The 22,463-nt window shown below is 42.2% G+C and overlaps 2 protein-coding genes across 2 annotated transcripts in view; one reads left to right on the top strand and one right to left on the bottom strand.

The window, feature by feature from the left end:
* Positions 1-4,878: 4,878 nt before the first annotated feature.
* Atp1a4 (ATPase Na+/K+ transporting subunit alpha 4) overlaps positions 4,879-22,463 on the top strand; it is a 39,557-nt gene continuing 21,972 nt past the window's right edge. Inside the window, exons 1-7 of the mRNA XM_042681459.1 lie at positions 4,879-5,010; positions 5,202-5,261; positions 7,859-8,062; positions 8,809-8,922; positions 11,048-11,182; positions 11,718-11,835; positions 17,261-17,529. Coding sequence (XP_042537393.1) covers positions 4,879-5,010; positions 5,202-5,261; positions 7,859-8,062; positions 8,809-8,922; positions 11,048-11,182; positions 11,718-11,835; positions 17,261-17,529 — 1,032 coding nt within the window. The remainder of the gene's footprint in view (positions 5,011-5,201; positions 5,262-7,858; positions 8,063-8,808; positions 8,923-11,047; positions 11,183-11,717; positions 11,836-17,260; positions 17,530-22,463) is intronic.
* Positions 21,714-22,098, bottom strand: LOC122109694 (60S ribosomal protein L27-like). Its single transcript, XM_042682256.1, has one exon. The coding sequence runs from the start codon at positions 22,050-22,052 to the stop codon at positions 21,714-21,716; it is 339 nt and encodes a 112-aa protein (XP_042538190.1). The 5' UTR covers positions 22,053-22,098.

Below are 22,463 nucleotides of genomic sequence, written 5' to 3'. Positions count from 1 at the left end.
ATTTGTGGAGAGGCTGCTCTGCAGTGGTCACAATTGCCAGAACCAGTCTCTTGCCATGAAGAAGTCAGGAGAGGTCATGGAGCATGAGGCAATCAGCAAGTGCACAGACAAATAGAGTAATTTCAGAGGGTTTAAAATGCCCAGAAGAAGTTGGGCACTGGTGGCTCACGCCTGTAATCCTAGCTAATCAGGAGGCAGAGATCTGAGATCTCGGTTTGAAGCCAGACTGGGCAAAAAAGTTCCCATGAGACTCTTCTCTCTAATTAACCACTCAAACACTGGAAGTAGCACTGTGGCTCAAGTTATAAAGCTCTCGCCTTGAGTATAAACAGGCTCAGGAACAATGCCTAGGCCCTTAGTTTAAGCCCCACACTGACAAAAGAAAAAAAACAGAAGTGATGCACACAGGAGTGGGCAGCGGGCCATACTTGGATTTGACTGCAGGAGGTCTTTCTGAGAAGGTAGATCTCTGAGCTAAAATTCAGAATAAGACTTCCAAAAATAATTACAACTGATTGTTTCTCCACAAATTTGCTTCTGGAATCTCCCATGTTGAACACATTGTCCAAGAGGTGATGCAACAGATGAATTCAGAAATTTGTTGTTGGTGGTGGTAGTCAAGGGGTTTGTACTCAGGGCCTGGGTGCTGTCCCTGATCTCTTTTTGTTCAAGGTTAGCGCTCTACCACTTTGAGCCACAGTGCCACTTGCCAGTGGTTAATTGGGCATAAGAGTCTCATGGATTTTCCTGCCAGGGCTGGCTTTGAACCATGATCCTCAAATCTAAGCCTCCTAGGTAGCTAAGACTACATGTCTGAACCACCAGCCAGTAATTTTGACTCTAATCCTCTCATGACCTTTTGGTGGACAAAAGAGGAAAAGGTTGGTAATATATATGACACAGGGTTTCTACAAATCAATTAAAAAAGGAAATCAATGGAAAATTGGGCAAATGACAAGAATGACAACTCACAAATAGGAAACATCCTGAAAGCCAATAAGCAAAAGAGAAAATGCTCACATAGACAACCAAGAAATGTGCACTAAAACTACAAAATACCAAAGGTCATCCAGTATCGAGGATGGATGTTCTTGCATATTGTTGTTCAGACCTGGACAGGTAAAACCCGTTTAGGCCTTTAAATGAGTATACACCATGACTCAGCAACCAAAATCAATACTACAGAAATAGAGGCTAGAGCTACCTGTAACAAGGCTATGGTGATGCTTGCTTTTTTTTCTCTCTGATCCTGGGGATTGAACTCAGGGCCTGAGTGCTGTCCCTGAGCTTTTCAGCTCAAGGTTACCACTTGAGCCACAGCTCTACTTTTGACTTTTTTGCTGGTTAATTGAAGTTAAGAGTCTGAAGGACTTTTCCTACTTGGGCTGGCTTTGAACTGCAATCCTCACATTTCAGCCTCCTGTGTAGTTAGGATTACAGGCATGAGCCATACCAGCAACTAACTGGGTGGTAGCTTTTAGTGGTTAAATTTAAAAAATGGAAAAATATTCTGTAAATCCATCAACAATACAAATGATAAACAAGTCAATGCTCAATATGGAATATGAAATAACTTGCAGCTGCTGAAATGATAAGCTTTTATTTGCCTGACAAGTTGATAAGTTAAAGGATAATTGAACAGTTATGTAAAAATTAAAATGTATCCCATTTTAGGTCTCATTGTACAAGCATAGAGAGAAGATTACAAGGACAGGTCAAACATTAACAACAGTCCCTCCACGGTTAGGGCTTCTGAGAGGAGGGAGAGGAGGATTTCCAGTTCTCTGTCATCCCTTTCTTTTGGAGGCAGGGTCTTGCCATGTAGCCAAGGCGGATTCTCTTGCCTTGACCTCCCAAGTGCCAAGACTGCTTTACTTCATACATTTTTAATAAAGCAGACAAATTCCCTCTAATAAGGAAACAGACTAACCTTTATCCCTGCCAGGAAAGGGACGTTTTCATTGGTAGATTTGGAAGGAGTACTATATCAGTACCAAGGTGGATTTGGGGGGGCTGAGATGATGAAGCTTGGTGGTAAAGCATTTGCCCAACAAGCAAAACATTCTAGAGTTTAATCCCCAGTACAAAGGAGGAAGGGGAGAAGGAAGAGAAGGGAGAAGAAGAGAAGGAGAAGGAGAAGGAGGAAGAAGAAGAGGAGGAAGAGGAGGAGAGGAGGAAGAAGAGGAGGAGGGGGAGGATGAGGAGGAGGAGGGGGAGGAGGCTTTTTAGAAAGCATACCCAATCAAAATGCAATTAAGTAATTATCAAAAAATGGAAAGAGAAAATAGTAGGGCACCTCTGGCTCAGGTCTGTAATCCTAGCTATACAGGAAGCTGAGATCTGGGGAATCTTCTTCATTCAATTAGGCCAGCCCAGACAGAAAAGTCCTTGAGATTCCATCTCCAAAATAACCAGCCAAAAAAGCAGTGCTGAATATTTTGAATTCCAACATCAACAAATGCTGGCAGGGATCAGAGAAAAAGGAGCCTTACTGGGAATATAAATTAATACAACCACTCTGGAAAGCAGTCAGGAGGTTTCTTAAGAAAACTAAACATAGATCTTCCCTACAACCCAGCCATACCACTCCTAGGTATCTACCCTGAACATCCTGAACCAGGATACAAGGACACCTGCATTTCCATGTTCATTGCCACACTTTTCACAATAGCCAAGATATGGAAACAATCCAGGTGCCCGCTAGTAGATGAACAGATCCAAAAAATGTGGTGCCTATGTACAATGCAATTTTACACAGCCATTAAAAGAATAAAATAATGTCATTCACAGGGAAATGGATGGAACCAGAACCAATCATATTAAGTGAGGTAAGCCAAGATCAAACAGACAAACGGCACCTGTTCTCCTGATATGCGGAAGTTAGATTTAAAATGCATGGGGACATGACAAATCACACTTAGAAAATCACCAAATTGTAATAACCAAATACCTCCTCATATGTATATAAAATAATATACATACTGAAATGTACTCCAAAGATAAGGAAACAAAGGGCCTTTTCTTAATTTGTCATTTCATTTTCTGATGCTGTATTCTTTTTTTTTTTGTCGGTCGTGGGGCTTGAACTCTGGGCCTGGGCGCTGTCCCTCAGCTCTTCAGCTCAAGGTGAGCGCTCTACCACTTGAGCTACAGCGCCACTTCCGGTTTTCTGGTGGTTTATTGGAGATAGGAGTCTCACGGTCTCTCCTGCCCGGGCTGGCTTTGAACCGCGATCCTCAGATCTCAGCCTCTTGAGTAGCTAGGATTACAGGCATGAGCCACCAACGCCCGGCAGATGATGACTGTATTCTTTACCTCATATACAGTGTGTTCACGTGCACATCTGATGGAAGGTGGGGGAGGGCATAGAATCAGTGGGAAAATGGGTGAAAAGGTGCAGCAGCGGAGCTCGCTGGCTGCACTGGACATTGGTGAAAGTGAACCACTCATTTGGTGGGCAGAGATGGGAGGGAGGGTAGGGGAGAAAATGAGGGAACAGTTGATACTAAGCAAAAGGAAGTAAAGGTAGTTATTACCTGATGTACGTAAAGCTAACCTCACTGTATATCACCTCTAAAACAACAATAAAAGCAGGGCTGGAGGCATGGCTAAAGGGATAGCATGCCAGATAAACAAGCCAGCCATGTTGACGCTGCATGCAGACATCAGTACCACCAAAAGAGAAAGGTGGAGGGAGTTCATGTAATACCTTACTGAACTATATGTATGTGTGTGTCTGTATATACGTATGTATGACTGATATTATAAATATATAGCCACTTTAGGAAGCAGGCAGGAAGGAGAAAATAATTTGCATATACTGTAAGCATTTAAAGTCGAAGCACTTACTGAGATGTCTGCAAAGGTAAACAGAAAAGAGAATCCACCATTTACAAATGGTGGAATGATTATACTTTTACTCTCACTGAGAAGAGCTGCACATTAAGCAATGGATCCGAGTATCTGAGTTTGTAGCCAGCCTAGGGAGAGAAAGTCTGAGAGACTCTTTTTTCCAGCTATCCAATAAAACGTAGGAAGTGGCTTAAGTGATAAAGCTCTAGCCGAGAGTGAAAAGGCTGGGCGTGCACACGCCTAACCTGCTAAGGTTTTAAAGTCAGCGATTTGGGATATCTGCAAGCCTCCAGAAGTCACAGCACCACACAGCCCTTTGTTCTAGTTTGGCCCTCAGATCCAAACTCTGTCTGTGGCAGGATCTGCTTCAGTCCGCCTTAAACCCAACGGAAGTTCCAAGCAAGAACTCATGGGTTCCTGATTGGAACTTCCATGGGCCTTTGTGATAACTGACCTAGGCTGTTGCCACAGCACCCACGGGGCCTAGGGCTGGGTGGGGGGCTCCCACCCTGCCCTGAAGCTCAATCCGGCCTCCTAGCTCTTGCTGCACTTGCGACCTGTTGAGCAGCTGTGCATCTTCATCTCTAAGGTACCTGGTTTTCCTCGCCTCCCCCACCATCACCCCACCACCACTCTGCACTCTACCTCCTACCTACCTCCCAAGCTCAGTGGGCTCTTCTCAGGCTGACCAGCTCCCTCCATCTTCTTGCCTCAGACCTTTCTCACCCCCGGGCTGACTCCTTCACACCACCTTTTTTCTTTCTTCTGCTGGGCACTAGCTCTCCCTAACACACTGCCCTCCTCCTCCCTCACGCCTCCTTCTGCCCCCAGACACTCTTTTCTCTCCATCCTCTCTCATTCCTTACTCCCTCACTCTCTGCTTTCTTCCCACCAGTGGAGCTGGGTCAGTTCAATCTAAGGATCATCACAGGGCTTAGGGGAAACAAACGAACAATGGCTTCTTCACGAACAATGGCTTCTTCACGAACAATGGCTAATTCACGAACAATGGCTAATTCACGAACAATGGCTAATTCACGAATAATGGCTTCTTCTCATGGATGGAGTCCAAGCCCAAGATATTCATGGGGGCTTCGAAGTAATAAGAGTGCAATAAAAAAGAAAGATATAGAAGAACTAAAGAAAGAAGTGGACATGGTAAAAAAAAAAAAAACACCCCAAACAAATGGCCCCCCAAAGCGCTCCCCTTAACCTTGACAGCCTTTTAGCATCTTACCTTGAGAACAAATCACGCAGACCCTAGATGTCCTCTTCTGTCTTGTATCCCCCTACCCCACAAATGACCTGTGGTCACCACTTCCCTATCAGTGACTCTACTGTCCCCTCAGGATGACCACAGACTAACCTTGGAAGAGCTGAGCGCCAAGTACTCTGTGGACCTGACTCAGGTGAGTAGGGAAAGGAGGTAGAAGGTCTCCAGCTCTGACTTGGCCTGCGACAAACAAGGTGAGAAATCAAGTCCCCTAGCTTCACTGGATTTGAACCTGGCCTAGCCTAGGTCCACAGGACATGAGAATGATAACTACGCTGAAGAGAGTTTAGGATTATATAATGCAGTAAGAAAAGTTTAGAGCTGTTTCTCTCAAATGTTTTATCCCAAGTCCTCTTACACTCATCATTTATCCAAACACCCTGACATTTTTTTCCTTTGTGCTACAGTTTATCTGCAGATACCATATTAAAAATTAAAATTCAGGAATTTAAAAAATGGTTCCTAACCCATTTAAAAATAACGAGTGGGCTAGGAATGTGGCTCAGTGGTAGAGTCCTTGCCTAGCATGCATGAAATCCTGGGTTCGATTCCTCAGTACCACATAAACAGAAAAAGCCGGAAGTGACACTGTGACTCAAGTGGTAGAGTGATAGCCTTGAGCACAGAGAGGCTCAAGGACAGTGCTCAGGTCCCGAGTTCAAGCTCCAGGACCAGCAAAAATAAACATAAATAAATAAAACAAGAGAGCTAAGGGCATAATTCAAGAAGTCCTGGGTTTAATTCTCAGCACTACAGTAAACAAACAATTACAATCATACATACTTGTCATACATGCTAAGATCTGACTTGAGGTCTTAATCATGTTCTACCACTGAGCTTCATCCCCAGTTCCTACTCTTAAGAGTATCTGCAAGGTCCTATGTTGAACCCCCAGGGTTGTAAAATGTGAATAAAAAAGTGAATAAAAAAACAAGTGGTAAATTTCTTACAAATAAGTATCACTATTATTTGGGGAAGGAGGCTGGGAATAACAGTGCATGCCTGTAATCCTAGCTACTCAGAAGGTGGAAATAGGAGGATCTTAATTCTAAGGCTGCCCAGGCAAAATATAAGACTCTATCTGAAAAACCAATGAAAAATTAAAGCAGTAAAGCACAAGTGTAAGACCCTGAATTCAATCCCCAGCACTGACCCCCCCTCCAAAAAAAGATTTAAATATGTTTTGCAAAATATATATTTAGAACAAAAAGTGTCATGTTTTTGCAAAGGTCTTTAATGTCTAGTGGTTGCTTTTTTTTAAAGGAAGACACTTAAGAGTCTCATATCTTTTCTCTATTATATTTACTGATATGCAACCTCTAGAAAATCCTGTGTGGTAGCTTTCTGTCACTGTGCAAATAGCACTGTGGTAATAGTATCAAAGGAGAAAGGATTTCCTTTAGTTCACAATTTCAGAGGTTTCAGTCCATGGTCACTGGCTCTGTTGAAGGAGAAAGGATTTCCTTGGGTTCACAATTTCAGAGGTTCCAGTCCATGGTCACTGGCTCTGTTGAAGGAGAAAGGATTTCCTTGGGTTCACAGTTTCAGAGGTTTCAGTCCATGGTCACTGGCTCTGTTGTTAATGGGCCTGTGTTGAGGCAGAGCATCCTAACAGAGCATGTGGTAGGGCAGAGCAGCTCATTTCCTGGCAGATGAGAGGCAGAGAGAACAAGGAAACAAGGTCCCAATATACCCTGCAAGACTGCCCCCTTCAAATGACCTACTCCTTTAACTAGGCCCTACTTCCTAATGCTGCCCCCTGCCGCCTCCTGACAGGACCCCACCTGAGAACCAAGCCTTTAGTATGCGGCTTTGTGGGGACATTTAAGATTCAAATCATAGTATCTTCCATACACTCAGGTTTTTCTGTTTGGTTGAGTTGATTTTGTTGTTGTTTTGTATAGCCTAGATCTTGCTCTGTAGCCCAGATTCTTCTGGAACTTGAAATCCTCTTGTCTCTGCCTTCTGAGTATGAGATTATATGTTGGAATACAACCACACCTGACCAACTGTATATTCTTGAGAATGAAAGAGAAAAGGACAATGACTTATAATTATGAATAGCCCTTGACCTATGGGCTCCCCCACCAGAGTCTTTTGGATCCCTTGGGAGTTCCCCTGCCCCGGGGGTTGGTTGGGAAATGACTGAAGGAGATTGGTAGAGTCTATTATCATGCCTATTTAGAAGGGAAAACATATAAACTTGTATACAAGACTACAATGCATAGTTATGCATTCCTGCCTTTAGGCATTTGTTTGTTTACTTGATTTTTTGTTTTCCAAGTTTGAGGGACAAAGTATAGATGTCACTTTAATATGTAACATTACATATTACAGATCATTGGTCTTGCACATATTATGTCTCTACATTTGTCTCACTCCCCCAATTAAAGACAGGCATTACCCTCGTTTCATGTTGGTATTCTCAGCACTAGTACAATCTTGGCCACAAAAATAGACATAAACAATGATATTATATGGATACAATAAATAGATCATATATTGATCCATAAACAATAATAAGCTCTTCTTAACAGACTACTAAATGAGAGCCTTCTATAATGAAAGTATTTAAAATCTATCTTATCTAGGAAGAACTTCCAGATTAATGTTCTAAAGGCGACGTTAGTCGGCACTATCCTGAGGCTCTAAATGGCAGGATGCTCTTTTCTGTAATTATCTTTTTTTCCCCCACAGCTATTTTCCATCCACCCCTATTTCTTCTCTCTACAGGGCCATAGCCCAGAAAAGGCAAGAGAAATCCTCCTTCGAGACGGACCCAATACACTGACCCCACCCCCCAGCACTCCAGAGTGGTTCAAATTCTTAAAACAACTGTTTGGTGGCTTCTCTCTCCTGCTGTGGACTGGCGCCATTCTCTGCTTCTTGGCCTATATAGTCCAGTACCATTTTAAGGATGAACAGACCAGAGATAATGTGAGTCTGTTTAGCTAATATTGGCCGTTCCAGTCTCTGCTCAGACCCTGAAACTCTTCTGCTCAGTGGCTGAGCCAAAATCCCTTAGTTCTGCACTTCCTTTTTTTTTTTTTTTTTGGGTCCGGTCATGGGGCCTGAACTCTGGGCCTGGGTGCTGTCCCTCAGCTCTTCAGCTCAAGGCTAGCGCTCTACCACTTGAGCCACAGTGCCACTTCCGGCTTTTTTCTTTTTGCTTATGTGGTGCTGAGGAGTCAAACCCAGGGCCTCGAGCATGCAAGGCAAGCGCTCTACCACTGAGCCACCTTCCCAGCCCTAGTTCTGCACTTTCTAAGGAAGTCATTAATCCATCTTGGTACCTTTAGTCTTCTATCTAGAAATCTCTGAGAGGGTGTGATTAATCCCAGAGATGTCCTCTCCCTTGATGATCTTCCCAAGTGACCATCAAAACCCTTTCCCTTCTCCAGAACTTCCTGTCTTTATTTCCCCTCCTCTTGCCCCCTTCTTATCTGCCTCCAATCTATGAATAGGCTATTCTGAAGAGAAAGAGTCAGACCTTCTTGGACCAGGAATTTTTAAGGGTTCATTCACAAGGAAACAAGTGTGCCAGCCCTCTTTCAGATTTTTCTCTGCCCTCCAACTCAGTCCCATAGTTTCTTCTACCTTACTGTTTTCTTTTCGAGCTCATTTTCTAAGGACAAAGAGGAGAAAAATACCTTCCTGATGAGCCTTCCTTTCCCCATCCCTAGCTGTACCTGGGCATCGTACTAACTGCCGTGGTCATCATCACTGGCTGCTTCTCCTATTATCAGGAGGCCAAAAGCTCCAAGATTATGGAGTCCTTTAAGGACATGTTGCCACAGGTAGGACTGATATGGGAGGATCTAGTGAGTGGAAGCATAGAATGCGAATAGTTATTGGGGGTCTTGAAGAATTATAGTTTACAATGAGCGAGTTGAGTGAGGTTGTTGATGAGGGGCGGGGCGGGGGGGAGGGAGGGCAGGTACTATGTTTGGCCTTGAAAGTACCAGGAAAAATTTTCCTGAGAAAGACATAATGTCACCCAAAAGTAGCTAGTCTAGAAGACACAACCAGAATTTAATGAGGAAACATGATTTACAACCCAAATGACAATATTCCAAGAATAATCCAAGGCCGGACTCTTCCAATGACATTAAAAATGATAAACATCTGTGGGAAATTTTCATTTTAGCATGCTAAAGAAATAGTGCTTAGCCCAAGATCTGATTCATGCTGAAGGAGAAAATATGTGTCAAAAGATATTTTAGAGTCAATTAACAAAACTAGATTATAGAAGATAAATTTATTTTTTTGGGGGGTCCGGTCGTGGAGCCTGAACTCTGGGCCTGGACGCTGTCCCTCAGCTCTTCAGCTCAAGGCTAGCGCTCTGCCACTTGAGCCAAAGTGCCACCTCTGGCTTTTTGCTTTTTGCTTACGTAGTGCTGAGGAATCGAACCCAGGGCCTCATGCATGCAAGGCAAGTGCTCTACCACTGAGCCACCTTCCCAGCCCAACAAAGATAAATTTTAAAAGCCAGCCCAGGCAGGAAAGTCCGTGAGACTCTTATCTCCAATTAACCACCAGAAAACGGGAAGTGGGCTGTGGTTCAAGTGGTAGAGCACTCACCTTGAGGTGAAGAACTCAGAGAGAGCGCCCAGGACCAGAGTTCAAGCCCTGTGACCAACAAAAACAAAAAGGTAAATTTAAGTATTGTGTCCATGAGAAACTTACTAAAATTGATCTGTGTATTGTGGTTACAGAAGAGAATGTCCTGATTCTTGGGAAATGCACACTGAAACACTTAAGGTCAATGATTGTAATGTATGTAACTTTAAACAGATCAGGAAGAATAAAAATATACCCATACCTCCTCCTACATACATGCAAAACAAAGGACAAAACAAACAAGGTAAAATTTTTATAGGTGATTAGACAAAGGTTATATAGGTGTTCCTTATTCTATTTCCATTATTACAACTTTTGTGAAATGTTGCGATTATTTTCAAATAAAAAACCTTAAAGGTACATAGAAACAATGTGCTAGTAGATAGTGCTTCCTGAGCACAGGTGTGGAAACTTGTAAAATGACAGCTTCCACAATTTCTCAAGAGCATTATCATGTTCTAGCATTTGAGCCTTGGATTGTCTTTTCCTTTTAGAATCAATGTAATTTTTTCCCTTGGGTTAGAGTTTTAGCAAGGTAGTATTTTGGTCATTCTAAAGTAGAAGCTTGGAGATTTCTAGTGACATTTTGCTGACAGGCAATTCCAAGTTTATTTATTTGTGTGTTTCTTTTTGTTTTTTGCATTTCACTGTCCATCTATGCACACAGAATGCCTCAATCAGACTCGCTCCCTTCCTCACTCTCCCTCAGCCCCGTACCCCTTTCCCAAACCATCTCAACATTCACTGACGTGGAACAACATATTCTTTGTCTCAAGTCTATGGCTGAGCTGGTGCTCAGACCATGCTCAGACCAGAGCATGCTTGATGAGCTAAGGTGATCTCATGCTCTTGTCGAGGGTCTCAGCTGAGATGACTGGGACAGCTGGGTCCTTGCTCCTCTGGTCTCTCTTCTAAAGAGATTAGCTCAGCCTCGTACATAGGAGTGCTAAGGAGTTCTTAGCAACCACAGGACAAGCCCCAAATGAAAATGCTTTGTAAGTCTACATCACATTCACTAATGTCCTTAGGAACCAAAGCAAATCACATGGCCAAGTCTAGTTTTAGGAGTAGAGATGTTGACCCCACCCACCCCTTGCTTAGAAGACCACCAGTCACATTGCAAAGGATAGGCAAGATGATCAAGGTAGGAATGCATAGTCCACCAAACACCCCCTTTAAGACTCTCATTGTGGGTGACACAGCTTAAATAGGAGTCCCAAGGAAGAAGCCAGGTATAGGAAGGCAGGAGCAGAATGGGAGACGAGAAAGCTTTAGAAACAACTCTGCACTGTTTTCCTACAGCAAGCTATGGTAGTTCGAGGAGGAGAACAGATGCAAATCCATGTAAGAGATGTGGTAGTGGGAGACATAGTGGACGTGAAGGGTGGAGACCAAATCCCTGCTGACCTCCGGCTTATCTTAGCACAAGGGTGTAAGGTAAGGAGAAAAATCCACTGATGGGCTCAAGCATGGTCTTAAGGTGTGGTATTAGAAATGGACTTATCGGCGCTGGTGGCTCACGCCTGTAATCCTAGCTAACTCAGGAGGCTGAGATCTGAGGATCGCGGTTCAAAGCCAGCCCGGGGAGGAGAGACCGTGAGACTTCTATCTCCAATAAACCACCAGAAAACCGGAAGTGGCGCTGTAGCTCAAGTGGTAGAGCGCTCGCCTTGAGCTGAAGAGCTGAGGGACAGCGCCCAGGCCCAGAGTTCAAGCCCCACAACCGAAAAAAAAAAAAAAAAAAAAGAAATGGACTTATCTAGAGAAAATAGGATCTTATTACTCAAAACCTTAAGAAGTGATGAGTATGAATTTGAAGTTGGAGTCAAGATGCATACATTGTTTCTGAAATATAGATGAGGATGATGAGGATGATGGTAGGATATGATAGGATATGATGATAATGATATGCATGTTTTCTTTATAAGTTAATCTGCCTTTTTCCTCGTGGTCTCCTTCCTTTCCTTCTCAGGTGGACAATTCATCCTTGACTGGGGAGTCCGAGCCCCAGAGTCGCTCTGCTGATTTCACTCATGAGAACCCGCTAGAGACCAAAAACATCTGCTTCTTCTCCACCAACTGTGTGGAAGGTGAATATTCTATCATAGGTGGCATAGATTCAAAAGCAAACATGGAAACAAAAAAATGTTTTCGGACCCTCTGTCTTCCAAAGTAAGAACTGGAATTCTAGCTTTCAATCATTCATGGGCACTATGACCCTTGTTGCGAGATGCAGGCCACACCTATATTTGCACAAAGATTTTTTGCTCATAGATTTTTGGGGATTAAACCAGATGTATATAAGAGGTTTAGCACAAGATACACTGCAAGTGGTCTATCACTGTCAGCTATTATTGCAGCTAGTAAATGGACTGTGAGTTTGCTGTGTGCTGAAAAGTGACTCAGAAAAGAAGAAAATAATTTATCCCTAATTGGGTCATTCTTCTCTAAGGTAAGTCTCAACTTCTGTTTCTGTAAGAAAGGATATTGGGTTTAGAAATTTGAGTTATCAAAGGTCCACCCAGACTTTGACCATCCAACTTGGGCTTTGCTTTTAGAATATACAGTATTCTTAAATCAGGAAGGCAGTTCTGACCTATGGTAACAAAGGATTCAAAAATCATCATGGCGGGGCTGGGAAGGTGGCTCAGTGGTAGAGCGCTTGCCTTGCATACATGAGGCCCTGGGTTCGATTCCTCAGTACCACATAAGCAAAAAGAAAAAAAGCCAGAAGTTACGCTGTAGCTTAAGTGGTAGAGTGCTAACCTTGAGCTAAAGAGCTGAGGGATAGCGCTCAGGCCCAGAGTTCAGGCCCCACGACCGGACCCAAAAAAAAAAAAATCATCATGGCATTCTCTCCTTTGCCCTCTCCCTTTAAGGAGTCATGAAAACTTAAGGAATACACTTGAAAACCATTATTCATGTTTAATAATAAATGTTTTAGTATCTACAAATAGCTCCTTTTTTGTTTTGTATCTACAAATAGACATCTTCTTGGATGTACTATGTCAAATGCTAGAAATGTTTTCTGATGCTCACAATGTTGCACAGCAGGTACATATTATCTTTTTTCACACATGAAAGAGTAAAATTCAAGGAAATTGCATGCTCCCCATATCCATTAACACAAGTCAAAGAAAGGAGGAGGATCTGAGATTCTCATACATGCCTGTCTCCAGAGTCTTCCCAAGGCCCTAAAAGATTGCTAATAGTCTTCCTTGAAACTAAGTTATTTAATTTGAAAATACCTCCAAGAGTTACATGGGCTGAATAGACTATAAGGAAGATTCAATCTGAAAATAAAATACTTAATAAAAAACAAAAAATACTTGATTTGACAGAAAAAGAAAAAGCGAGTTAGCAAGATTTCTCCCCAAACACTAAATGTCTGCTACCACGTTGAGATAAGAAGTTTGCTCAGATGTGTTCTTCTGAAGCAGGTTTTGTTTTTGTTTTTGTCAATCATGGGGCTTGAACTCTGGGGCCTGGGCACTGTCCCTCAGCTCTTCAGCTAAAGGCAAGTGTTCTACCACTTCAGCCACAGCACCACTTCTGGTTTTCTGCCTGAGCTTTGAACCACAATCCTCAAATCTCAGCCTCCTGAGTAGCAAGGATTACATGCATGAACCACCAGCACCCAGCTGAAGCAGGCTAAGCACATGCTGCAGATAAAAGGGCTGGGAAGGAGTAGGTAGTGGCCCTCTATCTGGGAAACAAAAGTCTTTCTGGGTAGAGCAGGATTTAATAGAAGACTAGAAGAACTCAAAGTGTAGTTAAGAGGGTTGAGCTGGACTGGAGGAGCTCTTGACTGCTTTTAGTTGTTGCTGTTTGTTTGTTTGTTATTGTTTTTGTTTGTTTTTGCAGCCCTGGGGATTGAACTCAAGATGTCATGCTTTCAAGGCCGGCGACCTACCACTTTCAGCCATGCCCCCGCCCCTTCACGTCCACTAGTAAATTTGCTTAGACTAGTTTACAAACAAGTAGACAAGTGTCACCTTCACCCGTGCCTCCTTTCATCACCCGGACCTTGATGGATCTGATACAATGCTTCTCTTCAGGTCCCTTTTCTTCTAGGGAGCCTAAGTTATTTCTTTGAAAATATACGGAAGGCGTATGAAGTCAGTCTGGCCTGAGATTAGGATGCTTGGCTTCTCAATCTTCCCCACCTCCCTGCACACTGGGATTCGTTATTGAATCTCATCTGTCCAACCATGGGGAACTCCTAACAGATGGAATGAAAAGGAAAAACTAAGCTAAACATGATATAGAATGCACACAGGTGGCACAGTAGCTGTTACACCCACTCCATAAAAAAAAAAAGCGAAGCCTTTAGCATTTCTCAATTACTTTAGTATCTTCCTGAGATGCAAAAACAAGATGTTTCTGTCAACAGTCTAAAGGTCATCTGCAGGGTTAGGAACCTTTCCAGAACATCCCCTCCATATAGATAAACACAAAATAAATAGAACTTCATCTTCAAATGCAAATTGCTAAAGGTGACCTTGGAAATAGAGACCCATCTCCCTCGTACCGCCCCCCCCCCCCCCCCGAGATGCTCTGTGCTGTGATGCTTCTGGGACCTGCTAGACTAGTGTTAGCCCTACCAAGTCACATGTAGGATTATTTTATTTGTCCTTCTGGAGACCCCTCAGTTCATCTGAATGAAAGAATGGGCTTTTAGTGCTTCCTATGTGCCTAACTCTGTTAGCTCTTGTAAAATGAAAACATTCACCCTCACAGCATGTTGGTGCTCTCATCCCATTTTAAATATGAGGAAGCCATATTTAAAATCAGGGTAATTAATTTTCCCCAGGGAAAAAGAACTAGCAGTTTGGAAACTTGAATTTCCAGCTCTGAGTCATTCTGCTTCTAACATAGTACTTCCATATGATCCTTTCCTGAATGATTCTTACAACTTCAATGGTAGGAATTTCCATCATTATGATAACGCAGAAGAATTATTTTAAACAAAAGGCCTCATCCACTCATTTCAAGCATCAGATTGGTGAAACACACTTGCATCAAGGCAAAATCATATCCAAGTAATTTGCCCTTCTGACTCTAGGCGCAGTGCTGCTGATGAGAAGGGGCTCTAGAAGCATGGGAGCCCAGCTGTCATGGCCTTAGCTACCCAGCAGAGGTCAGACTGGCTCTTGCCAGCAAAGCAGGGAGGGGGCTCAGGTTAGGCAGGGCTTCTCAACTAACTACCGACTGACCTTTGGACTTAGAAAAATCTCTGTTGTAGGAGAAAAAGAGGACGGCTGTCCTATATAGTGAAGGCTATTTAACAGCATTTCTGGTTTCTACCCATTAGCTACCAGTAGCAGACCCCTCCCATCCTAATTGGGACAATCACAATGTCCCCAGATAGTGTCAAATGTCCCAGGACGGGGCACAACTTTCTCCCAGCTGAGGATGCACTGGAAGAAAACAAGATGTGGGCACAAAGGGCTTCCCTGTGAGAGTAACTACCATTCCTGTGGCTCTGAAAACTATTCATATCCCCAAAACTATTCCTATTCTGTTTAACAAAATAAGAAATACACAGGAGGCTAAACATATTCTAGTTAAGGGTCTTTTTGACAGTGAAGGCAACTAGACAATAAAATTGGATGTTTCTGAAGCATTGTGAGATATCTTCAGAGATTTTTCCAACTTGTAGACCCTTATTTATTTATTAACTAAATATGTTCATGTTTATTAACTAAATAAGAACATACAGTGCAATGTCTTCTCAGAGAGCCTTGTAGTAGTTCTACTTTGGTTTTGGACCATGGACAGCTCTCTCTCTCTCTCTCTCTCTCTCTCTCTCTCTCTCTCTCTCCTCTCTCTCTGACTAAAACAGGCCTTCCTAGTTCAGACTTGCAACATTGGGTTCACCGTCTTACAAAAAAATGAAAAAACAATTCTATCTATCTGCCTTTCACATTGAACACAGAGCCCTTCTGTGTGCAATGTATGAGGATTTTCTTTAACAACCAATTCTCCAGCAGCCATCAACAAGAGGTCCTGTAATTCAGTTCCCTAAAGTGATAGTGTCTGCCCAGAGATGCCATCCATCAGATGAGGGAGCAGCCCCATAGGACTGTGTCCACCTCAGACTCCAATCCAAGTAGTAGGTCATCATCTATACTTCTCACCGACCAGGGAGGAATCTGGCTCTGTGGATCCTAGAACCTTTCCCTTGGGCTCAGATCATTTGCTAGGACAGCTCATACACTCACAGAAACACCTGATCTGCATTTTCTTATTTATTAGAGAGGATATCGCAAAGGGTACCTAAATGGCCAGATGGAAGACATGAATAGGGTGTGGTAGTGAGCAGGGGTATGGCGCTTCCATGTCCCTCCTGGCCCTTCTGCATGGTCACCAGCCAGAAGCTTCCAAATCTAGTCTATGGGGATTTTTTTTACAGAGACTTGATGGATTATATCATTGGCCACTGGCGCCTGTGTCCGTTAGTGTTCTGTCCTTGGGACAAAATACTAGAGATAAATAATTTATTCTGAGGAAGGATTTATTTTGGTGCACAGTTTCCAAAGTTTCAGTCTATGGTCACTTTGTCCCATTGCTTTGGGCCTGTGACAAGGCAGAGCATCATTGTGAGGAGTACCATGTTAGGGCAAAGCTGCTCACTTCATGGTGGCTAGAGGAGAGGAGAGGGAAGGGGGGAGGAAAGGGAAAAGGATGGGAGGAGAGGAGGGGTCCTAATATACCCTTCTAGGGCACACTCCTAATGACCTATGTTCTCTATTAAAGTTTCTACCACCTCCCAATAGCACTAACAGCTGGGGACCAAGACTTCAAAACATCAATCTTTGGGAGACCTTCCAGATAGATTATAATAGTGTCTGTCCCTTTCTCAGAGGTCAGGCAGTAGAGCTGAAAGCTCAAACCTCTAATCACACGGGCGGTTTCCCCTGGCAACCAGCTCTTAAATGTGTCTATCCAAGAGCACACCAAGAACTGCTTCATCAAAACAAAAGATTCAGCTGTAGCTGGTGGCTATACCCCTTGCTACTCAGGAGGGCTATAGGCATATATACACACCTGAGGATCGTGGTTCATCCAGCTTAGGCCAAAAAGTCTGTGAGAATCTTATCTACAATTAACCATCAAAAAGCATATAGCTTTTTGGAGCTATAGCTCAAGTGGCAAAGCCTCAACCTTAAGGAAAAAGCCATGTAAGCATGAGGTTCTGAGTACACCACCCCAGTACTGGCACCAAATAGGGGTGTGTGTGTGTGTGTGTGTGTGTGTGTGTGTGTGTGTGTGTGTGTGTGTGTGTGTGCGTGTACTTCTCACCCGTGGATTTCTAAGGGATTAGGAGCTCTGTGTCAGACACTCATATCACTCAGGAAATTACAAAGGTCTTTTAAAGATCTACTATTGGACAAAAGTTTTCCCTACAACTCTATCTATATGGGTTTCAAGAGTTTCATCAAGAAAAGGAGACAGTAATGGTATTTCTATGTATTTCACTATCACAGCATCACAATATACTTTTATCCACAGGAATAGCCCGGGGCATTGTGATTGCTACAGGAGATGCCACAGTGATGGGCCGAATTGCTTCTCTGGCATCAGGCCTGAAGACTGGAAAGACTCCCATTGCTCTTGAGATTGAACACTTCATCCAGCTGATCACAGGAGTAGCCACCTTCCTTGGTGTCACTTTTTTCATTCTCTCACTTTGCTTGGGCTACAACTGGCTGGAAGCAGTCATTTTTCTAATTGGCATCATCGTGGCTAATGTGCCTGAGGGGCTTCTGGCCACTGTCACTGTAAGTAGACAAGGGTGGCCTTGGGACAGAAAGGAAACAACCCAGGGAAATGAAATCCCTAGTATTCTTTTGTGTTGTTGAAACTTGCAAGTGCAGCACATGCCTGACATGCGTGTCAGAAATAATTTAGCTCCCAATATTACATGGACCTTGTCCCCACCTGTTTTCTGGTGTCTGCTCTTTTTCTCCAGTGAGAGAGGAAGCAAGTGCCAATGGAAATAGAAAAAGAGTTCTATTCTTGCCTGTACTGGCTATGAATTTGGCCAAATCTCTTAATATCTCCAGGCCTCTATTATTTATCTTACTTGTAAAGTAATATTTAGACTTATGGAGTCCTACTGGAAAGAATGTCAAAGGCTACATAAATTCAACACTTGAGCCAACACTGAATATCCTCTATAAAAATCCACGTTAGAGGATTTACTTTCTGGTAATGGGAAACACATTCATGGATGGTTGCCTTAGCCCATTTCCTTGCTGTTTGTCCCAGGTAACTTTAATTGTATTGAGCAGCAGTTTCTCCATCCTAGTTTTACCAACTTAGGAACCAAAATAAGTTTCTCTTTTTCCTACAATCTAACCGTTTCATTTATTTTAAATTAGCATACATTAATTGTATAAGGGTTTCATTATAGTGTTTCCATAGATGTGTATAGGTGTTTCAATTAAATCTGTCCCCTCCCTTGTACTCTCTTAACTCCTCACCTTTCCACCATTTTCCAAATAACATTTAATGGGTTTCATTATGGTTTCTTCATATATGTATATATAATGTACATCAAGTATGTTCACTGCTCCCATCCACACACTCTTCTATCCTATTCCATACTCTCATGAATTCTCACCCATAAACAGTCTCTCTTGCATTCCCATGGCCCATTATTATTATTGTTGTCATTGTTATCATTCTAGGTCTAAATTCTGCATATGGGTCAAAGCACGCTATAACTGGTTTTTTGAGCTTTGCTTATCTCAATATGATGATCTCCAGTTTTATCCATTTTCTTGCAAACAATATAATTCATCCTTTTTTTGGCTGAATACATACTCCATTCATTGGTTCTTGGTTACCAAGGCTGCTTCTACACAGTGGATGTTGTTAACAGTGTTGCCATAAGCATGGGTCTGTGGATATCTCTCTACATTGACTAACATTCCTCAGGGTATATGCCCAAGAATGGTAGAGCAGGGTTACACCATACATTTACTTTTAGCTTTCTGATAAACTGCTATACTGATTTTCATAGTGGTTGTACTCACTTACATTGTCACCGACAGTGTATAAGAGCTCCTATTTCCCTTCACCTCACCAGCAGTGAGATGAAATCTCAGCACTATTTTGCTTTGAATTTCCTTGACAGCTAATGATGTTGAACATTGCTCCGTGCATGTACTAGCCATTTGTACTTCTTTGTTCTGAGAACTGTCTCTTCAGTTCATTTGCCTATTCATTAATTGGGTTGTTCTTTGGATGTTCAAATTTTGAGTTCTTGTATATTCAGGGTATGATTTCTTTATACAATAAATACCTTGCAAATGTTTCCTCCCTTCTATAGGTTGCCTTTTCATTCTGGCAATATGGATCGATTTTTACTATGATATAATCCCATTTGTGAATTCTTGCTGTTATTTCTGGGTATTGAGATCCTATTCAGAAAATAATTGCCTAGACATGTATCTTTAAGTATTTCCCCTACAATTTTCTGTTGTTTAAAAGTTTCAGGTCTTACATTAATATCTTTAATTCATTTTGAATTTATTTTTGTTTAATGTGGGAGATGCCGGTCTAGTTTCAGTCCTCTACATATGGATATCCAGTCTTCCCAGTACCATTTGTTGAAGAGGCTGATTTTTCTCTCCAGCATATGTTTTTAACACCTTTGTCAAATAGTAAGGTGGCAGAAGCTGGGAGCCAGTGGCTTACACCTGTAATCCTAGCTACTCAGGAGGCTGAGATCTGAAGATTGCGGTTCAAAGCTAGCCCAGGCAGGAAAGTCCGTGAAAATCTTATCTCCAATTAGCCACCAGAAAACCAGAAGTGGTGCTGTGGCTCAAGCAGTAGAGTGCTTGCCTTGAGCTGAAGAGCTCAGGACAGCACCCAGGCCAACTTCAAGCCCCAGGACCAACAAAAGTAAATAAATAAATAATAAGGTGGCTGTAGTTGTGTAGGTTTATTTCTAGCTCTTCTAGTCTAGTTCATTGGTCAATGTGTTTTTGTGCCAGTACCATGCTTTTATTACTATGGTTCTGTAGTATAATTTGAAGTCCATCATTATGATAATCCCAACACTGTTCTTTTTGTAATTTGTATTACTGTGTGTGTGTGTGTGTGTGTGTGTGTGTGTGTGTGTGTGTGTGTGTGTGTGTGTGTGTCATAGCCTGGGTGTTGTCCCTTAAATTTTTGCTCAAGGCTAGTGCTCTAACACTTGAGCCACAGCTGTGTTTTTGGTGGTTAGCCGGATATAAAGTATCACAGAGTTTCCTGCCTGGTCTGACTTCAAACCAAAGTCCTCAGATCTCAGCCTCCTGAATATCACCTGGCTCCAGGATTACTCTTTTAGGATTGATTACTGTGTTTCTATGAAGAATAACATTGGAATTTTGATGATAACTGCACTGAGTCTGTAGGTTGATTTCAGTAGCAGTCATTTTTATAATATTAATTCCACCAATCCATGACCATGGGAGGGCTTGGCATCTTCTAGTGTCTTTTTCAATATTTTTAGGGCTTCATTGTTTTTGTTGTGGAGGTCTTTCACCTCCTTAGTTAAGTTTATTCCTAGGTATTAAAAATTTTAATTATTAATTCAGAAATTCATTATGAATGGAACTGTTTTCCTGATTTCATTCTCAGCCTGTTGTTGATACATAGAAAATCAACCGACTGTTTTTTGTTTTTTACATTAGTTGTATGGGATGGGAGTAGGCGGTAGGTAGTTCCTTGTGACATTTCCATACGGGCAAACTCACCCCCTCTATCACTCTCCCTTACCTTTCTTCCCATTTCTAAAACAATTTCAAAAGGCTTCATTGTTCTGTCTTCATAGATGCAAATAAACTAGTCCAACCACATTCATCCCCATTCTTCACTCTCCAGACTCCCTCCCTCCCTCCAGTTAGTACCTATATCTGCCACCAACAGAGCCAACTTTACTTTCCTGTCATTTTTTGGTGTGTATTAATTGTACCAAGGGGTTTCACTATGTTATTCATATGTATATATATTACATTTTAATAAGAATAGTCCTACTGTTTTACCTTTCCCCATCCCAAGTCTCCTATGATCAACAGCTTTCATTGAGATTCCTAATGCCATCTTTGTACATAAACTACTGACTTTTATATGGTGACTTTGTTTTCTGCTCCTTTGCTGAAATAGTCGATCAGATCTAAATCTGATTTCTGGTGAACTATTTGGGGTCTTTTAAGTATAGGGTCATTATAGTTCAAATTATTCTGGTTCGAACTGAGGGTCTCACACTTGCTAGGCAGATAGATGCTCTAGCTCTTGAGTTATACTCCCAGCTTTTTTTGCTCCATCCAACACACTCCATATTTGCTTATCCACTTAGCTAAGGGCATTATTATTTCCCATATTGTTCTGATATTTATTTTCCTTTTATTGGTGTAAGTTTCTTTAAATATTTTCTCCAATGCTGATTTACTGGTCATGAATTCCTTTGGTTCTTGTTTATTATAGAAGGCTTTATTTCCCCATCAGTTATGAAGGATAGCTTTGTTAGATACAGTAATCTATAGTTATTTTCATTCAGAGATGCTTTTAGAGTTTATGTTGAGAAATCTGCTGTTATTTTGATGAGCTTTATATGTGACTTGCCACTTTTCTCTTGCAGCCTTCAATATTCTTTCTTCTTGTCTGCTTAGTGTTCTGAATGCTTTCTGTACACAGATAGCCCTTTCTTTGGCTTGGGCTTGGGCTCTGTCCCTTTCTTGGGTGCTGTCTGCTATATTTTATTGACTAGGTTATCTATGCCTTTAGCTTGTACTTTTCCTTCTTCTATACTCATCATTCATAGGTTTTGTCTTTTAATGATGTCCCAGAGATCATTCTCCCCCACACCCCACCCCCACCCCCCCTTTTTAATCTAAAGCTGAAGTTTCTGGACAAACCACTTGCTCTTGCCGGTCTTGTATCTCTCCTCAAACTTGACTTTGGCCTCCCATCAGGCCTTGCATTTAAGAGCTGGGTCTCTGAAGATACCCTTGACCACAGTTGACCACAGTTTGTCCAAGGGGATATTCACAGAGTACCTTGTGGGCATAAGGTGATTGTAGTTATAAACCTTCACAAAAGACTTGATCTTTGATCTCTTGGCAAACTTCTTCTTGCCCATGTTAACTGTCATTTTTCGGGGATAGCGATCAATTCCTGCCACCAAAGCATGGCTGAAGGGGTGATCTAAGGTACCATCATCAGTGTTCTTCACGATGACAGCTTTGTGTCCAGAGTAGCATCCAGCCAGGACCAGCACCACTTTCCCGGGTTTCATGAACTTGCCCATTTCAACAAAACCCAGCAGGCCTAAAGCAAAAAGGAAGGCAAGATACTTCTGCTAACCTTTCACCTTCCAGAAATCATTCTTAAGAGATATTTTCTTAGTATTTTAATTCTTCTACTTTACATCCAATCTCTAATATTCTATAAACAAAGTTTTCAACTGAGTTTTATATTTCGGTTGTTTTGTACTTCCAGAATTTCAATTTGAATTTTCTCAAGCTTTCCATCTTTTTTTTTTTTTTGTCAGTCATGGGCCTGAGTGCTGCCCTTCAGCTCTTCAGCTCAAGGCAAGAGCTCTACCACTTGAACCACAGCTCCACTTTCGGTTTTCTGAGTAGTTTATTGAAGATAAGAGTCTCACGGACTTTTCCTGCCCAGGCTGGCTTTGAACCATGATCCTCAGATCTCAGCATGA

The sequence above is a fragment of the Dipodomys spectabilis genome, unplaced genomic scaffold (genome assembly GCF_019054845.1).
Source record: "Dipodomys spectabilis isolate Male_0828 unplaced genomic scaffold, ASM1905484v1 ptg000069l, whole genome shotgun sequence".
NCBI lineage: Eukaryota > Metazoa > Chordata > Mammalia > Rodentia > Heteromyidae > Dipodomys > Dipodomys spectabilis.
This window is presented reverse-complemented; position numbering and strand designations above follow the sequence as displayed.